At 38.6% G+C, this 20441-nt stretch overlaps 1 protein-coding gene across 30 annotated transcripts in view; it reads left to right on the plus strand.

The window, feature by feature from the left end:
• Positions 1–20441, plus strand: part of NRXN1 (neurexin 1) — a 1265182-nt gene that overhangs the window by 1180857 nt on the left and 63884 nt on the right. The window contains exons 1-3 of one of the 30 annotated variants that reach the window (XM_073339224.2): positions 4144–4259; positions 5275–5348; positions 17775–17816. The exons of 25 other annotated variants lie outside the window; for them this stretch is intronic. In XM_073339224.2, the coding sequence (XP_073195325.1) occupies positions 5289–5348; positions 17775–17816 (102 nt within the window). In that variant the 5' untranslated portion in view covers positions 4144–4259; positions 5275–5288. Of the gene's footprint in view, positions 1–4122; positions 4260–5274; positions 5349–16981; positions 17090–17774; positions 17817–20441 lie in introns of those variants that run through there. 4 more of the 30 variants (XM_073339225.2, XM_073339226.2, XM_073339227.2 and 1 more) reach the window with 4 other exon arrangements.

Below are 20441 nucleotides of genomic sequence, written 5' to 3' on the forward strand. Positions count from 1 at the left end.
TGTCCGTGTGTGTGTATATATATGCACACTGTATTTATCTCTCTGTATGCATATGTGAATCAAATCTGATCAGGTTTGGCTCAATTTTTCCTTTCTTTGAGCTATGTAAGTTTGCTGTGTGGGTCTCTCAGGTGTGCATTCAAAATGCTGATGTTGTCTTTTCTGTGTGTGTTAAAAAAACTGCTAGCCCTTTTTATAAGTGCAGAGGTTTGTCCTCATGTCCTTGAGCAAAATGTCCCCTTGCCAGGAAATTTATTGTTAACTATCCTTGACCACCTCCTTACGTGGGTATGTTTTCAGTAGTGCTTTGTGCACATAGCCATGATTCAACACAGCACTTAAGCACATGCTTAAATGTAAGCCCATGAGTACTTATGCTTACAGTTAACATGTGTTTAATTGATTTGTTAAGTTGGGGCCATAGTTTTTTTTTTAAACCCTTCAGGATTCTTTGGGATAAAAGACACTTTTATAAATGTTGTATGTTACAATAAATACACAATTATCTGTGAAGATGTAGATGTATCTATATAAATATATATGAGAGAGAGAACCCCTTGTTTCTGATTAACAGGAGAGTTCTTGAGTTTGGGTAGAAGAAGAGAGTTGGTGTTCATTATCATGCATCACTGAAGGTTTAAAGGTCAAACATTGACAAATGTGAGGATAGTCTGAGCAAGTTCCATGCTATAAACCTGTTTCTATAGTTAAACAGGACAGATTTCACACAGGACAGTCAGAGTCTGTGTTGCACCCTTTTGACCAAATGAGGCAGTTAATAAGAATGCCTTTATACTTGCAGCAGATTTCCACTGGCATTACAGGAAGACTTCAGCTAGACATCTCTGCTCTATAAAGAAATCTATACAAGCTTGAAATTCAGGATCTGACATCCTTCGTACATACTGTTGTTCAAACTACCTCATTCATCCACCGATTAGTTAGAGTGGCAACATGAGGAACCATTTTTTATTTATGGAGATAGCATAAAATCATGCTACAGAACATCATATTTCAAGCAGAATACCATAGATAAGTTGCCATTATTGTTTGAGAAGGCCAAATAATGAGATGTATGGAAGCTTGAGTAAAGAGTATATAAGAAAGTCCAAATTTGGCCCATTTAAAATGTATGTACTTTCATTTAATAATCTAACTTCACATGATTTTCATAATGAGAACAGTTTTGGGGCTTTTTGTTTAAAAAAAACAAATGGTTGTTATTTTCCCCAAAATCTTCCCACTCAATGCACAACCCAAATGTAGGACATAGGCTGGGAATCTTCAAGGAAGGATTCCTTCCCCAAGGATGCAGAGCAGATCTGAAGTTGTGAGGCTACATTAACCCTTGTATCTCCTTAGCAAAGATGCTGGGTGAATAGCTCCACAGCAGGAGATTCTTGACCCCTGCTATGATCCTGCAGACTAACAAACAGGATTTGCTGTAGAGCTGTGCACCCACTGTCTCTCCCCCCACCCCAACCCTGCTTCCACCTTTGTGCAGAAGAACCACATGCAGACAAATGCTAGGGTCTTCCCAATTTTTGTAGGAAGTACCAAATTTGCACTGAGAGGAGATCATAGAATCCTAGAATATTAGGGTTGGAAGAGACCTCAGGAGGTCATCTAGTCCAGTCCCCTGCTCAAAGCAGGACCAACACCAACTGAGATGCTGAGAAGTTTGCAATTCTGACCATTTCTCCCAACAGCTGTCAAAATATAGGTGAGATCTGTGCCCAATGGAGTGAGAAGAAAACAAAACCAGAAAAATATATGTGGGTGGTCTCATGCTTCCTAACCCCACTTGCTCCCCATTTCTATCACTCTCCCCTAAAGCCTACTGTAAGGCTCCATCTCACGGCTGATTCTAATTATGCCATAGTGCAGGGGTGGGAAACTCAGAGCAGGGACTGTCCCTTAATCTGTGCATTGCACCATACCAAACATACTCGCACTTTATAAGTAAGTAATAACTACACTTACCAGCAAGCCACACAACATTTTCTTTATCACTAAAGACCTTTGTTCAAGCAGAAATATTGGCTAGATCAGAAGCGATGTGAATTCATTCAAACAGCAGTAGTGTTCAATAAGGGTAATGCAGTCATCCTCTTTGCTACCTAGCCCTGCTGTTAACAGTGATTTTACAGTTCACAGGATGTCGAATACTATGTTATACAAGATTGCAATTAAAATATTGAATAGTCTAAAACATAAAGACTAAATTCTGCCTATATTTGGGCATATATGGCACCTACTGAATTATATGTGCATATGCATGTGCATAGAACTTGGTCCTAAACATAGGACATAGAAAAGGTCCTGGAGTTTCTTGTATTAGAATTAATCTTAATTAATCAGTTCACTCATTTTATTGGTGTACAGAGGGTTGGTTATACAGAAAACCATGACTTTTATTTTACTAGAGTTTATCTTTAGCAGCCATTTGTGTGCATGTGTATGTGTCTATATGTATATTTCTGTGCATATCTTAATAAAGGATTGCATTTTCTATCCAACACAAGAGAATATTGATTTAAAAACATATTTAAAATAGTGTTCTTTGAGAGGATACCATGGACCTGACTCCAGCATAGTTCTGATGACCTACAGCTTCCATTGAAGTCATTGGAAGGATCAGGTCCATTTTTATTTTAGAGACAGTTGTGTTTATATGAGAGGCTGCATTGAATCAAACTGATTTGAAAACTAGCAGCAACGCCAAAAATCAAAGGAAAAGGACTGCTAAATAAGTAATGAAATGTGCAACATGGTAACCTAGAATAAAACAGAGACGTTCAAAATGTTCAAAATAGCTTACATTCTCTGGGCTTTTGTTAAAGTAATTGCTAATTTAATTTCATCTTTCATGTTCCAAAGCTCTTGTCTTCTTTCTTACTGTAGATATTCATTATTCTAAGTAATTTTGAGTGATTCTGCAAAAGCCCTAAAGGAGAAGGAGATAGGCACTTGATAACATTAACCCTTGGAGCTGTCATGACGTATTGTATCTGTGTGAAAATTTGCATAGCACAAAGTTGTATTGAATAGAGGACTAATAAAACAGAACTATATTACTTTAAAATGTATAATTCCAATGTCCATTGCAGTAAAATGTAGTTTGGTTTGTTTATTTGTTCAGTTGTGTGTGTCTTGGTTACAAAACACTACAGTATTTTTTACAGGTAACCTTCTTTGTCGAATCTGACATACCATTTCACTTCCCTTGAAAAACTGTGCAATATATCTCTTGTTGCAGTCTGATCTATGATAGCAGATGTACTTTAGAAAAGGTTTCCATATGGTAACCCAGATGTTCATTCTCTCCTTATGAAAGAATTATTGTAACTTTCATAGTAAGGACAGTGTTATGGTAAATAAGTCTATGGCAGATACAGAATAATTCTTCAGTCACTGTATATTTTGGGGACTTCAAAATAAAAATAAATCTTCTATATTTTGTCGTTTTTCTAATTTTGGGACATAATTGTCTTTACAGAATAATCACATAAAATACTCATTATAAACATGACATATTAAAAATGGTCATTCATTAGCTTAGGAATAAAACTATAATTACAGTTATGGGGCTTTGAGGCGATTATAAAGAGATGCAAGCTAATTGCACAGTTTAAGGTTGCTAATTTAATAGCGAGCTAAAACACAGTAATCAGCTGAAGAGAAATACACCACAATATTTTAAAAGGATCAGAGTATTGGAATTTATTATATCCCTCTTCCTCTCCTTCTGCTTTAATCACTTTAGGTTAGAGTGTAAAGCTGTGCAGGCAGTATTCCTTATAAATGGAATCATATGATGCATACATTAAATCAAAACTGCACCTTCGTTTGGCATCTACAATCAAGAGCTAGGGAATAAGCAGGCTATTCTGCCAGAACTTTACTATACTGGCACTTGATGGTGATACACAGTACTTCTCATCTGCAGAACAAACTGCAGCATCTCTTCCTGCAGCAGTGTGTCAGCCATTGGCTTTCCTGTGACACGTGACGGATAGAGCCTTCTCTGTGTCTTTTCTCGCCCATCTGTGTGCAGGGCACTGATAGGCCAGGCTGATGCGCAGGCAGTTTATCATCTTGATCTCCCACTGAGTCAGGGAGCTCTCCTGTCATCAGTATTGATTTCAGAGGATGGACTAAATTTCCTAGGATTTCCATTAAGAATTAAGAAAAAAGCTATAAGCACGCAGGGTAGCCAGGCAGACATGGATATGAAATGGCACTGTGAAACCTCTCAGGTAGCTTCTTCTATCACAGCTGATGCAGAGCACAGGCTAAGCACTGCAGCATGCAGGGTTTAAGATACCATTAGTCTAACAGCAAAATAAAAAAGGCATTTGCACCGATTACTAAAAATGACTTTTTAAAAAAAATTAGAGTATGTCTTCTTGGAGATTGCATGTCATTAATATTGAGATTGAATTTCTGCACAATATCTGTTAAATATAGAAAGGCTTTTAAATTTTAATATCTTTTTACAAGAAAATAATGCTTTAAAACCTGGGCATGGATGCTTCCTTTTTATCTGCTGCTTTACATAGAGATTTTTTTAGCATGTTGCTGCAAAAGAGTAAAAAAGGGGGTGGAGGGGAAATTCAGAAAACTCCAATAAAAGCATGAATAAAAACTGCTTAAAATTGTTGCCAGGCTGCTTTGTTATTAATAACATAATAATTATTCTAAAAAGCTGCTTAAACCCTGACCATGCATGCTTTTTATTTTGGCACATAATGTGTGTTTGTGTGTGAGCGTGTGCACGCATGGATTTTTTGTTTGTTTTTTTTTGTTTTTGTTTCTTACTGAGCATTTGCAGAACTGGAATTTCTGTGAGTTATATGCATGTTTTGTTAACATAGAATGCATACAAATGAATGACTAAATCTGATGAACAAATATTTCATAATATGTAATGCAAAATAGCATCATATTTCTTTTAACTAATTCATTTTAATTTATAGGGGGGAAATATCTGCATGCCAGTGATATTGAAAGCATTTGTGTGGTTTTTTTAGAAGACTGATTATTTATTTGCTCATTTCTAACATCAAAAGCAAGCTGTTTTTATTAACAAACCTCCAAAGCATCAATTTAAAGTAGCATTGATTACAAAGCTTGAAAGATTACAAATACTTGAAAACAAGTAGTAAGGTGTGTGTTTGTGTGTGTGTGAACACTGAGTTCCTTTGGGAGCAATGTGATCCCTTCCCAGTCATTAGACTCCACAACAATAGTGAATATGCCTTGTTATTTTAGAGTCTACATGCACCATGGGAATTAAAGCTAGGAAAAGCAGGACTGTTACCAGATGGGACAACTGTATGCTGATAGTGAGTACAGACAATACTCTGTATGGAGGAGTAAAGTGGATGAAAGGAGATTAGGGTCTTTAAAGGGGATGAAGTAGGAATCTCTATACTAGAAGGGGGATAAGGTAGCAACTGCTATACTAGAAAAAGTATATTTTCACATCTTACACTTATTATGAGACAGAAGTTAAAGGAGGAAAAGCTTTCTTGATTACTTGTTTTGTTTTAGAGGAGAATATATTTAGGAAGAGCATTGTAGGAATGTACTTTGATTTACAAGTTATAAACATTAACTGGTATGTTAAGCCAGTTTTCTATTTTTTATGACATGTTTGTAAAAAGGTTATGTATAGAATTGGATCTAAATTATCTTAATCTTTTAGACAGTAGTATCTATATTTGGATGACAGATAGTGTCATAGATATTCTATGAGTCTATGGCAGTGCTCCTATCATTAGGAGTGATGGGATTAAATCTCAAAATTTGGTCATTGTGGCTTACTTGGTATACTGTATAAATTCCATGCATTGGGTGACAGGGTTACATTAACAGGAGGCTTTTTTACAGAGATTTTTTCACCTCATTTTTTAAACATACATGCTTACATTTATTAAAATATTAATGTATATTGTGATTCTCATGATACTGATCATCTCTAATGCTAATCTTGGTTCTCCCTCCCCCCATCACTGTTTTATCTGAAAATATTTGGTTATGTTAGATTATCTCATTTCCAATAACTCTGGCCGTGTGACATTTTAGATGATAGTACATGTTCAGCTGGAAAATTTAGTGAAATGAGTTTGCCATTCCCAGCTCTACTCCCTAATAGACAGTCTTCCACATCACCTAGGCATCATACATAATTTGACACAGCTGACAGCCTTTACTTAGAAGAGGCTTAGGGTTGAGCCAGCATGGAAATTGAATTGCCTCTCGACTCCCTAATATTAATGATCCTTCCAGGTCAGCACAGAAGTAATTGGCAGGGCAGCCTGAGGAACTGTGTATTAAATCTGCCTAAATTGTAGCTAGACTGTGAAGGGATGCATCCAGATAACTTATAGAAAGTGAATTTAGGTTATGCTTCCATTTGCTTAATATAAGAAGTGCTAGAGTTATGGCAATCTCAAAGACCAACATCTGTACTCTAGAGTTTAGTATTGAAATGAGCTTTCTGACCTTCAAGAAAACAATGATTATTAACTACTCTAGGACATTTTTCCTTAGATGCTCCTGAAAAGCAAATAAGCACAGGTATCTTGATGTGGATTACATCCTGAAGTGTAGCAATTTACCTATATTAAGAGCTTTTCTCTAAAAACTTGTGGCAATAAATAGTGAAAAATCAAATTAATATTGCCCCTGCTTTCTAATCATTGAAATATCTGTACATTTAAAATAGTCCTTTAATCAGCCAGAGTTACTATTCACCTGGGCAGCTTAATTATGTGGATAATTGTACTTTTAAGTCAGGAATCAATATTCTATAGAAATTCAGAAGAGATAGACAGCCTAAGAACAGTTAAAAACTTGACTGTGCTTCAGGACTTTGACTAATTCTTATTAAGCAAGAAATCCTAGGCACAGTGAGGGAGATATTCTTTCATGTGTGTGTGTGGGGGGGGTAGGTTGTGCACACACATGCATGTGTATTTGAGGTAACCTGAAAAATTAACAGTTGTCAGCACTACTCTGCTGTGGGGAAGCCCAGAGTGGGCATAGCTGCTTCCTGTTTTCAACAGTAAGTGTACCTGTCTACAGAGACAAAGAACAAAAAAACCTGGAATAAAATAATGATGTGCAACATATACAATATATGCTTCTGAGATAGCTGTTGTACCTGGTAAATGTTTTTAATAAAATAAAATCATGATGGTAGTGCACCAGTGTAATTTAGCCTACAGAGAATTAGAATGGGAAAATATCTTGTCCACCTGCAAGCAGGATTTCTCCCTACAATCTGTTCTTGAGTGCAAATCATTTACCTGTACAACAGCTTATGGCCCGTCTACCACTTCCATTAAGAGACTACTCCTTAGTCTGATACAGCTCAATGTTATGAACATTTGTTGATACTCAGCTCATCTTTTCTGTTCCTCAATTTCATCCCACTGCTTCTAGTTATAGTGATTGTTCTGCTTTCTTGGTGTCTTTATATTTAAATTTAAATTTTCATTTAACCAAGAAATATATAAGGAGCCAAATTCATCTCTAGTCTAACTTTGTTGATATCAGTGAAGTTACAACAGAGATAAATCTGACCCATTATTGCTTTCTGGTCTGTCTATTTACCCATAAATGAATTCCTTGAAATCTTTCTGGTAGTATGCACCAACCTAGAACTTTATGCAGAATTCTGTAAGGATGGTATAATGAAAGACAAAAGCTTTCTAAGGCTCCTAAGTCACTTAGGAGCTGAAGTTGCATTGCAAGTCAAAGGGCTGGAAATCAAGGAGATTTAGGCTTTAATGTCCAGATTCTTAAAGATATTTAGTTGCCTAAGGGTAGACAGCTAATGAGATTTTCAGAAATCCCTTCATGCCCAGTGGGAGTTAAGTACCCAGGCACTTTCAAAAATCTCACTAGGTGCCTATCTAAATCTCTAGGTGCCTAAATACCCTTAAAATCTGCCCCCAGGTGCTTTTCAATATGTTACCCAAAGTTTACATTTGCAGCCCCAAACTGTATATGCGTTTTTTTTCTTTGATTGTATTGCACTGCCGGTTTGTATCCAATTTGCTGTACTTGACCACTGCTCGGAATTTTTGTCACTACTGCTTTTTCAGGTTTTCTTTTCCTCTGTTTCAGATTATTTTCCCCTATTCCCCTTATCTATTAATTTGCATTTTTCCATGTTGAATCATATTTAGTAATGTACTGCTCATATAGTATTTCTGCTTTCTTTCTATGTCCCTTAGTATTGTTTTTTTTCAGTCCTCACTGGTATTTGCAATACTTCGAAATTTAGTTTCCATTAATTTTCTTATGCCTTACATACATTGGTTGAAATCCTGGCCCCATCAAAGTCAATGGGAGTTTTGTCACTGAGTTCAGAAGGGCCAGGATTTCATCTCTTTGTGTAGTCTGCATAGAGAAATTATCAAAATAAATGGATAAAGAAAGCTTCAGACCAAATTTGTCCAGGGAACCTGTACAAGCTTAAATGTTAGAGCTGGTTCAAAACACTTTCAACATTTTTTTTTATTATTTTGGTTGAAATTTCAATAACTTGGAAAATGTTGACAAGTTCTGTTCAATGCGTATTTGATAGTACAACGTAATAATCATATTTGCACCTATTGTAGTCACCAAAGACTGCCTTAAAAATAAAATTTCCCAAGCTACTGACTAATCTACCCATAGCAACTACCTACACTGTCACAAAAAATGACTTTACACTTCATATTATATTGCATTTTCCATCAGTACTTTTGTTTCTCTGGTTTCTGCTGTTGTTTGCTACTCTCGTCTTCTTGGTTTTCCTTTTCTGACCTGTTTCACACATTTTCAGACAGTGATGTAATAGCCCACTCCTGTGTTGTGGCCATCATCTGATTTTGGCTTCATTTTTTCTCTGTGATTTGTAAATAGATATCGCTGTAGATGCACATCTAAATATATATAGAATGTACCCCTTATCCAGCGTCATATCCTGTCATCACTCTGTGTCGTAATAAGTGTAATAAGTGATCATATTACTTACAATAATAAGTGTAGTAAGTGATCATAGGAGATACTGAGCACCCTCAACTCACATAGACTTCAGCTCATCATCTCTCAGCTAAATAAAATTTCACTTAGGGGGCAATCCAATACCCATGATCTCAATGGGAGCCCTCCTATTGATTTTATTGGGTGTTGGATTATGGCCTTATCATGCAGCTATGCTCAGAAAAGAGACTCTGTAGAAACATTTCCTTCATATGCTACAGACCTGTTTCCTGTGTTAATTTTGAGTCATTCCATTTGACTTTATTGACAACCATACATTCTGGCTAATTTTTACTTCAGTAGTCACTATAGGGCCAACATAACTAAGGGCGAATGAGCTGGATTTAATTTTGGGACTTGCATGTCACCATCAGAATTACTAAATTGCAGCTGCAGAGTATTTATGTGGAAATGTACAAAAATATACATTGCAATTGTACCTTAAACTACATTGACAGTTATCACCCTTAAAATCTTTACAGCTTTGTCTTTGTTGCTAGATAATGTCAGCACTGCTTTCCACATTTTTCCTATGAAAGGTATACCTAGGGAATAACATGAATAGTATGGTAGCAAAGACATCTGAGAAAGTAGTAAAGGCAACTACTATGTAATACATCTCAGGGTTACCGGTGATGATGCATGAGCGAGAAAGCATACAGACTGACTTTCAGATCTCATTGTTTTTGCACAGCAAGCAGTTCGTTAATGGAAGGAAATAATAGTAACTTCTTAGCTGGTCAGGATTTATCTGACAATTTGTCTAATCCTGATACTCTGGAAACCTGAATCAGGGAATTGAGGTGGCCAGCCTAGTCCTAAAGGAACCCATCACTGGACATTTTTAAAAGCAGGTTAGACAGACACCTGTCAAGGATGGTCTAAATCGGGGGTCGGCAACCTTTCAGAAGTGGTGTGCCAAGTCTTCATTTATTCACTCTAATTTAAGGTTTCCCGTGCCAGTAATACATTTAAACGTTTTTAGAAGGTCTCTTTCTATAGGTCTATAATATATAACTAAACTATTGTTGTCTGTAAAGTAAATAAGGTTTTTAAAATGTTTAAGAAGCTTCATTTAAAATTAAATTAAAGCGCAGAGCCCCCCGGAGCGGTGGTCAGAACCCAGGCCGTGTGAGTGCCACCGAAAATCAGCTTGTGTGCTGCCTTTGACACGTGTGCCATAAGTTGCCTACCCCTGGTCTAAATAATTCTGCCATGAGTGAAGGGGACTTCACTCAAGGGCCCTTCTAGTCCTATGATTCTACCTATATAGACTAATCCTGATTCTCTGTGAACTTCTTTGCAATACTTGCTCAAAGTGAAATATAGATAAGTCATTTGAACCAATAAAAAGGTTACTGTTCTTGGAGATAGCTGGATCCTTTTTTGCCATACACATAAGCTGCAGCATGATGAGCTTTAGTCGCTGATTCATGACCCTTGCTCCTTTCTTGAAATGTGCTGAAACTGACGGACTTCTGTAGCAGACCTCACACTATTCTTCCTATAGCCAAGTATCCAAAGGGTATCAGAGATTAAAGACAGCTTTTCAGCTTCAGATACTGAACTAAAGCAACTGTACTAAGGTAACTGAAATAAGCTGGGTAACTGAGCTAAAAATAGACCAGAAAGCAAAAAAATTAAATTCAAATCACTTTGTTTTTAAGCAAGGACCTTAAATTAACTGATTAAGGACCAGTTAACTGATTGTTAATTACATAAGGAACCTTTCAAAAATTATCCAACCAAAAAAATTCACCCAATGGTTTCCTACATATGAAGAAAGCCTCCACTATGAGAAAATGTCTAGATATTTATAATTCCTGGTCATATCTCTCCTTTCACACAGTTTTGGCAAAACTTCCATACAATAGGTCTTTGGGGTAGGTACCATGTTTTCTTATATATTTGTACAGTAGCAAGCACAATGGAGCCTCAATCCTGAATGGGACTTCTAGGCACTACCATCTACATACAATTAATAATAAGACCAGTGAAAATAAATATTTTTCCCTGACACATTTATAAACTAATTCAATGGTTTGTTAGACTACAATAGACATTAACAGCAGGAGTCATATATTGATGTCACTGTTACTATATAGAATGCCCTAATGGAAAGATGTTCCCTTAGCCATTTTTGTATCCAAACGAAGTGTATTGGAGGCTACCAAGAAGTTGACACTGTTTTTCTGTCACAGTTTTTCTGACTGACTAGTGTCTGTATCTCTTTTACTGTGCCTTCTTTCTCAACAATATCCCTGCCAACTAATGCTTGGGATCCTAGGACATATCCTGTCCTTTTTTACTCCAGTTCACTTAGCCAAAAGATGCAACTACTGTTACTCACATTTTTACCCAATACCTGGGAACTACAAATTATCGACATCCTTCCACTGGAAACTTCAAATTCTTCACTCCGTCATTGGCATGTTGGTAGTCACCTGAAACTGCATCATTTCAGGTTCCTGCTCATCACACAGAATCCATGTAAGGAGTGACAATGCTTTATGAACATTTGTGTTATCACATTATAAGGGCATTTTGGTAGCCAGGATAAAATTTCACCCGATCTTTGTGTCACAGTTTAACTGACCCATACTTAGCTTTGCTTGAATTAATGACAATATTCACAGTTACCTTGCATTCCATATAGTCCTTTATTAAAACTCCAGCACATGCATTTTCATGTCTGAAATCAGCTGCTTCATTGTAAAGGACTACCCAAAAAATCATAGCCACTGTATCCTGTTACTACCAGGCTTCCCATCAAGAATCACGTCACCCATGCACAGAGAGGTGCAATACTTAGTAGCGTTTTATCAAAGGGCAACATGGGTGACAAAATGCATAATCAGGCAAAATTGTTCTGGGCGTCAGTGTTCACATCTCAATAATTAAATTCTTCACACCAAGAGCAAGAACTGAGAGCCAGCATAATCCAGGTTAAGAGAGATCTAGCCATGCTGCTACTTTACTTGCCCAGGTGCTATTCATGCCAAATTTCAGCTGAAAGGGTTTTTTATATAACTGTATGCCGATAACCAATACAGTCATTTACTTGTTTTTTTAGTGGATTTGAGCTTTTCCCGCAGTCACTAAGTCAGATGTGTTATCAGTCCTCTCTTACACAGTTCTTTGTATGAGCATACATACATTGTGTCAGTAATAAGAACAGGAGTACTTGTGGCACCCTAGAGACTAACAAATTTAATGTATGCTTGGGGATAGCCCAGGATTTCAGGTGCTCCTTGGAGGGAAGAAAAGGCAGAAACGACCCTTTGGTCCTTGCAAAATCATTACCCTTTTAGGTAATAAACTACTGTACAATTTCATAAATGTGTTCCTCTTATCTTCCTCTGAACATGATCCTAAGTGTTGCAGATATTAACAGGAGTGGTAGCCCAAGACAGTAAAATTAAATATAAAACAGGTGAGCCATCCTGACTTTCTAGTGACAGTATAACATACTGTATCTGATTTCAGTTCCTGAGCTGCCCAGTTTCTGAGATGCTAGGGTGGCTAGAGAGGTCTTCATACTGTAGAAGCTCAGCCCCTGTGATCACCATCACTCTGCAAAGGGACTCGTTCTGCAGCAAACATTGCTATGACACACTATCTTTAGGGGTGAGGTAAATAAAAGATTAAATTAAGGGATTTTGAAAGTCCAACATCCAAAGCCCATGTTCAGTAATCCCTAGTACACTAGTACTTTTCTTGTTTTTTTGTTTTGTTTTGTTTTGTTTTGTTTTTAGGTGGGGTTTGGGAGGAGGGCTGACATTTGCCTAGGATCTTCAGTTGTAGAATTAACAAGACAAATGAAAAAAGCAGAAAAGAAAAAGTATTATTTCATTATGGCCTCATTTTTAATGGAGCAAGATCCCTCCACTTGGGTGGACTTTGCAGAACATTTGAGGTGTTGATTGCAATTCCTGGAGACTGAAGTTTTTTACTGCACAGCATTTAAAGCAGTAGCAGTGGCAGCATAAGCCCCAATCAATGTGCCTCATACTTAAAATGGAACAGGACACCATTGGGACCGAGAGGGTAATTCAGTCTCTGTGCCTATTCATGGTTGGTGAAGCTGACAACAAGGATTCCAGTTAGTGCCAATTGTGACAGTGTTTTTAATGATAAAGATACCCATCCACTGAAGTCACTAACTATTTCAGCTACTCTAAACCACAGAGCAACCATCAGACAGTAACAACTTCCTGTCTGTCTGGGCAAGATGTGACCCTGTGAAGGAAAGGGTAACTGCTCTGAATTTAATTAGCAGTTTCCTGAGACATCCATTCCTCTTTCTTGGCAATTTGCTAATATATCAAAAGTACTGAAAGAAACTGTAGTTATTTTCAGACGTTTGAGGAGAAAAGGTTTTATTTCCCAACTCTGACCACCTAATGTGATTAAGAAATCAGAAGAGGAAAGGTGTTAAAAGAACATTACATTGTCTGAACTTTTTCTGAACATCATTAGGATTAGAAATTGTTGAGTAGTGTTTTTACCAGATAGTCTAGGTAATTTTTTGAACCACAATTAAAAATAGTCAAAAGATTTAGGGAGAGGGTACTGCTTGTGCTAGGGAATTCTTTGTTCAGTCTTTGTGGGTTCTCTTGTAGAAACAGGAATATGCTTGACATCTGTAATCAAACCACTGATAGTCCTCGTTGCAGTTGTCTGTTTCAGATTATGAGCACCATAAGCCTAAAAACTGTCTTGCGTTTGTGTGGCCCATCAGGGTAATCTGATTGTGGGCTGCGAGACATTTTGCTGATGTTGACTGTCCACAGGCACGGCCCCCCGCAGCTCCCAGTGGCCGCGGTTCGCCATTCCCGGCCAATGGGAGCTGCAGGAAGCAGCAGCCAGCACATTCCTGCGGTCATGCCTGCGGAGGGTCAACTTCAGCAAAATGTCTTGGGGCCCGCAATCAGATTAGCCTGATGGGCTGCTTGCGGGCTACAGGTTGCCCACCGCTGCTATACTGGCTTTTTTCCAAGGATCTTTCCAACTGTATTACCTGACAAAGAAAGAAGGTTAGAAAAAGCAGGTGGCTGGTTGATTACCACTGACTGTATTTAACAGTTTAATTTGTATTGCATATAAGGGAAGTCTCCTTTATTCCGTTACAGAAGTCAAATTGAAGAAAAAACAGTGATGGTATCCCAAGCTCCACCGATTAATCATGCTCATCCTGCTTGTGACATCAAAATAAGATGCCACTTTTAATATATTGTGCTGATCTTCATAATATGGTAATCTTTTCTTTTTCCTTTGTGTTCTATCAGCAGTGAAAAGCTAATGCTATAATTAGGCTTCAGGGTCAATGTCCCACTGAAACAAATGGGAGCAGCTCTTATTTCTCAGAGCCATTGTTTCAGGCTGTCTCCAGGCTCAAGTGGACATCACTGCATCCATTCACACTTAACTCACCTTTTGAATAAGGGCTAGAGACTGAGGGCCTGATTCTCATTTACACAAAAGGCTATTTTATGCCACTAGTGCAAAGGGGTTGTGGACTTAATGCAAATAAAAATCTCTGTCCCTTTAAACAATTGTAAACAAAAGCTTAGATTCTAGAGCAGAAGAGCCATCTCTAAGCCGAGGCCCATCAAGCCACCCTATTTGATCCCTGCCTGAACACTTCACGACTGTGAAGAATGGGATTCTTTCCAAGGGTGTGCAACAATTTGCTTTTGCATTCAGGAAACTGATGAAGTGTTGTTCAGCACAACAAGGTCAGAAGCCTCAAAGAGGATTCATTCCTCAGCAGATATTTGAGTCTTTAGAGCAGCCATGGGCAACAGCTGTGAAATCTAGAGCTAATCTTGTTTAAATTCACCTTTTGGGGCAGCTAATTGGTTGTCTGTCTCTCACAGAGAAAACTATTCTGTGGTGAGGATGGCTGACTGAAAATTTTCATGCTTGAAGAGAAAATTGCAAATATTTGCTTTCCAGCCATTCCACTTGGATGTAGAAATCTCAGGCATTTCACCAGCCATATCTCTGTAATGATTCAGTAGTGAAAAGCAGTTTCTGTATTTCACTATGGTTACTAATAGCTCTTTTCAGACTGGTAGCAAATGTGTGCTTAGCCCTGAATTGAGTAATTTGATTTGTGACCCCCTAGCTTCTCAGTGTACTACCATTACCATGCACCCTCTATGCTGTAACTTTAATAAACTCTGATTATTCCATAAAAGTGAAATATTCCATCTTCTGATTATTAGGGGGGGTAAATAAAACTTAGGAAGTGTGCAAACACTTCTCATGTAAAACAGTGGCTGGAAGGATGTCTTGGGAAACTCCTGTAGCTAGGGTTGCCAATTTTGGTTGGACATATTCCTGGAGGTTTCATCACATAACATAATTTTTAATGAAAGATTAATCTTTAATTCCTGGAGACTCCAGCACAATCCAGGAAGGTTTGCAAACCTACCTGTAGACCCTCCTTCAAAGAAGAGAAGAGTAAAACACCCAACCTCCCAAAAAAGATAAGGCCACAGGTGAAAAATATTGCCAGAGACTTTATTTACCGTCTATCCTTAAGTTGTCATGAGGCACTGTGAGGATACATAAAGCAAGGAGCTTTGGTAGCACAGTATAGAGGTTTTCTGGCTGAAAAAGACAATGTGGAATATGTGTCTGAATAAATTTTATCTTTTCTTGGTACACCTTTATCAAAATTTCAGTTTGAGCAAACCCTGAATAGGGGATTGATGCAGGCAGGCTTTGCCTCTACAGATTTTAGTACCCATTCCTTTACAATTACTGGTGTTCTCTCCATTGTGTCTTTGGATTTGCCAGGATACAGGATTAAGCAGATTGGCTGTTACATGGCAATCTGGAAGATTCAAGAGTTAGGTTTGTCCACAGCAAGGGCCATAATGATGTTGCAGAAGAAGATTATTGAACATTGTTTGTGTTTTTTCCAAACCAGTGATATGAAATAATACAAACAGGTGTGGATTTGTGGACATTTATATCTGTTTGAGGAGGAACGAAAGGCAGTCTCCAGAAACTAGTAAGTGGTGGGTGTGCTGTTAGCTGATGCCTAGCTTCACTAGAGAAGAATGAGTCAGTGTATTGAGGGATCAGCCACAGGTAATATTCACATTACTTCTGGCATCTGTCTGCTTCTGCTGTGCTGTTAGTGGAAGCAGTCTGGGAGCAAAGTTGCTTGACAGTGTATTTCATATTAATGGAGGTTTCATACTTCTAAAGACATTGACAAAGCTGAGCTGCACAATGCAACTTGCTGCCAAGAATGAGAATAGAAAACCATGAGGGATATTAAGGTTAAATAAAGTCATTCAGAGTCAAAATTACTAATTTCAAGAAATATGCTGAAGTTGAGCAGAGGGAAGTCATGGGATGTTCATTTGGGTGAATGCCTTTACTATTCTACCCACCTGTTTCAACTAGGATTTCAAAATGCATTAGAAACTATTTTGAATATATTACTTTCAAGATTTATTGATGAACATATCTCCTTGGTGGGGATCTCTAAAATGAATTCCTTTCTGGTAGGTTTAATTAAACTAGGCCCCCTTAATGTAACTGTTAGAAACCGCTTACTAATTGTGTAAATTATTTGGCAGAAATCAGAAGGCACAACACAAAATAAGAGGTTTCAGAGATTTAATTTTCTAAACCCACATTTTTCTCTGTCATAAATATGTGAGAAATGTATAAAGGTTTATAGACCCTTTAGAACCATTTCAAATCCAGTTCAAAATAAATATGAGAATTCTAGTGTCAAATCCAATTTGTAGGAGTGTCACAAGGCACTGAGGATTGAAAAGATTTAGGTTCAACCCATTTTTTCCATGTCTGAAGCTGAACTTATAGACAAGGTTTGGGTTCATGCACATTTGCCTAGGTTTGCTGCTTTGCTAAAAGCTGAAGCAGGCCTATTATCCACATTGTAAAATGTCAGATTTAGATGGGCAACAGAAGCAGCATCATTATTTGAAAGAGAAGAAAGAAAATTAAAATCAACATCCACACTTTTAAAGGGAGACAGCAGCATGGCCCAATGAATAAGGTAATAGAATAAGAATCAAACCTAATAAACTGACAATCTTTGACCATGGGCAAACAATTTACCCTCATTGTACCTCAGTTTCCCATCTGTAAAATGAGGATAATGCTTACATACCTTTGTAAAGAACTTCAAGTTTTTTACTAACTAAAAAGCATTATACTGACTAAAAAGCATATTTTTAAAGAGAGGTAAGTAGGGAGCTAAGGAGGGCTGCTCTCCAGCTGGATAGAGTGGTGTCTGAATTAATTTTGTTGCAGGCCATCACTTGCAAACATCAGTGGGCTGGGGGAGCATATGTGTACCATGGCTATGTGGCGGTACATGGAGAGGAAACATCTGGAGCTGTCTGAAAATAAGGTGGTCGTGGCAGTGTGCTACAACAAAGCAGTTCTCATAAAGAGGTGTGTGTGTACGTGTCCACAGGCATCTGCTGCAAAGCTATGTCAGCAGCCAGGTCTGCCATTAGAGTGGGTGTGAGTGGCGCACACTGCGGAGGTACCAGCTAACTGTATGTCTGGGAATTTATACTATACATTTCAAAATTCTATGAGGGAGAGAAGGAACACAGTTGGTTTCAACTACCTGATGGAGTTAGGGATAACAGCCCGCTAGTCTGTCCCGTTGCATGCCAGTATCACAATAGCCAGGGTAAATTATTGAATAATTTTTCTTTGTTTTCCATAAGGATCAGAGATCTCATGTAAGACTGCATCAGCCCCCCTCTAAGGTATGTCTCCACTACAAATGAAAATGTGCCTGTAGAACGGCGAGGCATACTTGTGCCAGCTTTAATCTAGCTAGTTTGGGTAACAAGAGTAGTGAAGACATGGTAGCACAGGCTGCAGAATAGGCTAGCTGCCAAGTACAAGCCCACTGGGGACGCTGGAAACATGCTTGGGTTGCTAGCCCACACTGAAACCCATGCCATCAGCTCACCATTGTGTGTACAGCTACACTAGAAGCGCTGCCGTGGTGCAGCTGCACTGACGCAGCTGTGCTGCTGTAGAGCTTCTGGTGAAAACACCCTAAGCTGATGGGAGAGAGTTCTCCCATCAGCTTAGGGGAGGGATAGCTCAGTGGTTTGAGCATTGGCCTGCTAAACCCAGGGTTGTGAGTTCAATCCCTGAGGGGGCCATTTAGGGATTTGGGGCAAAAATTGGGGATTGGTCCTGCTTTGAGCAGGGGGTTGGACTAGATGACCTCCTGAGGTCCCTTCCAATCCTGATATTCTATGATTCTATGATTAATTACTCCACCTCCCATGAGAGGCAGTAGCTATGTCAGCCAATACGCTGGATCTCCCAGGATCACTATGGGCATTTCAACATGCCCCATTGGAATCTTCTGGTCGAGAAAGAAAGTCCCTGCTTGGAGCTTTCTGTACAGGTCAGTGTTCCCTGAAGATGCGTGCTTCATGCACCTTCCCTGTCCACCCCATGTTGATATCAGTGAAACGATCCCAGTGATCCACAAGTGCTGGCAATATCATAGAGAAGTACCCCTTTCTATTGATGTATTCCGTCGCAAGATGGTCCGGGGCCAAAATTGGAATATGCGTTCCATCTGTTCCCCCACTGCAGTTAGGGAATCCCATTGCCGCAAAGCCAGTCATTTGCAAGAGTCACAGTCTTTCGGAGCAGGATTTGATTAATGGCCCTGCACACTTGCATGAAAGCAACCCCCATGATGGACTTCCGGACTCCAAACCGATTCACGACCAACTGGTAGCAGTCTGGAGTTGCCAGCTTCCACACGCCGATTGCCACACGCTTCTCCACCAAGAGGGCAGCTCTCATTTTGTTGTCCTTGCATAAGAACATAAGAATGGCCGTACTGGGTCAGACCAAAGCTCCATCTAGCCCAGTATCCTGTCTTCTGACAGTGGCCAATGCCAGGTGTCCCAGAGGGAATGAACAAAACAGGTAATCGTCAAGTGATCCATTCCTTGTCGCCGATTCCCAGCTTCTGGCAAACAGAGGCTAGGGACACCATCCCTGCCCATCCTGGCTACTAGCCATTGATGGACCTATCCTCGATGAATTTATCTAGTTCTTTTTTGAACCCTGTTATAGTCTTGGCCTTCACAACATCCTCTAGCAAGGAGTTCCACAGATAGACTGTGCATTGTGTGAAAAAATACTTCCTTTTGTTTGCTTTAAACCTGCTGTCTATTAATTTAATTTGATGACCGCTAATTCTTGTGTTATGAGAAGGAGTAAATAACACTTCCTTATTTCCTTTCTTCACACCAGTCATGATTTTATACACCTCAATCATATCCCCCCTTAGTTGTCTCTTTTCAAGGCTAAAAAGTCCCGTCTTATTAATCTCTCCTCATATAGCAGCCATTTCATACCCCTAATTATTTTGTTGCCCTTTTCTGAACCTTTTCCAATTCCAATATATCATTTTTGAGATGGGGCGACCACATCTGGACGCAGTATTCAAGATTTATATAGAAGCAATATGATATTTTCTGTCTTATTATCTATCCCTTTCTTAATGATTCCCAACATTCTGTTCACTTTTTTGACTGCCGCCGCACATTGAGTGGATGTTTTCAGAGAACAATCCACAGGGACTCCAAGATCTCTTTCTTGAGTAGTAACAGCTGATTTAGACCCCATCATTTTATACATATAGGTGGGATTATATTTTCCAACATGCATTATTTTGCATTTATCAACATTGAATTTAATCTGCCATTTTGTTGCCTAGTCACCAAGTTTTGAGAGATCCTTTTGTATCTCTTCGGAGTCTTCCTGGGACTTAACTATCTTGAGTAGTTTTGTATCATCTGCAAATTTTGCCACCTCACTGTTTACCTCTTTTTCCAGACCCATGAGAGGACCGTCCATCTTATTCCATGACAGCTTACTTTGCTTAAGGGCCTTTGGTGAGGGATCTTGTCAAAGATTTTCTGAAAATCTAAATACACAATATCCACTGGATCCTCCTTGTCCACATGCTTATTGATCCCCTCAAAGAATTCTAGTAGATTGGTGAGGCATGATTTCCCTTTACAAAAATCATGTTGTCTCTTCCCCAACAAATTATGTTCATCTATGTGTCTGACAATTTTGTTATTTACGATAGTTTCAACCAGTTTGCTTGGTACTGAAGTCAGGCTTTCCGACCTGTACTGGTGTCACCTCTGGAGCCTTTTTAAAAAATTGGCATCACATTAGCTGTCCTCCAGTCATTTGGTACAGATCCTGATTTAAATGATAGGTTAGTAGTTAGTAGATACAGTTAGTAGTCCTGCAGTTTCACATTTGAATTCCTTCAGAACTCTTGGGTGAATACCATCTGGTCCTGGTGACTATTACTGTTTAGTTTATCTATTTGTTCC

This window comes from Lepidochelys kempii, chromosome 3 (assembly GCF_965140285.1).
Source record: "Lepidochelys kempii isolate rLepKem1 chromosome 3, rLepKem1.hap1, whole genome shotgun sequence".
Classification (NCBI taxonomy): Eukaryota; Metazoa; Chordata; order Testudines; family Cheloniidae; genus Lepidochelys; species Lepidochelys kempii.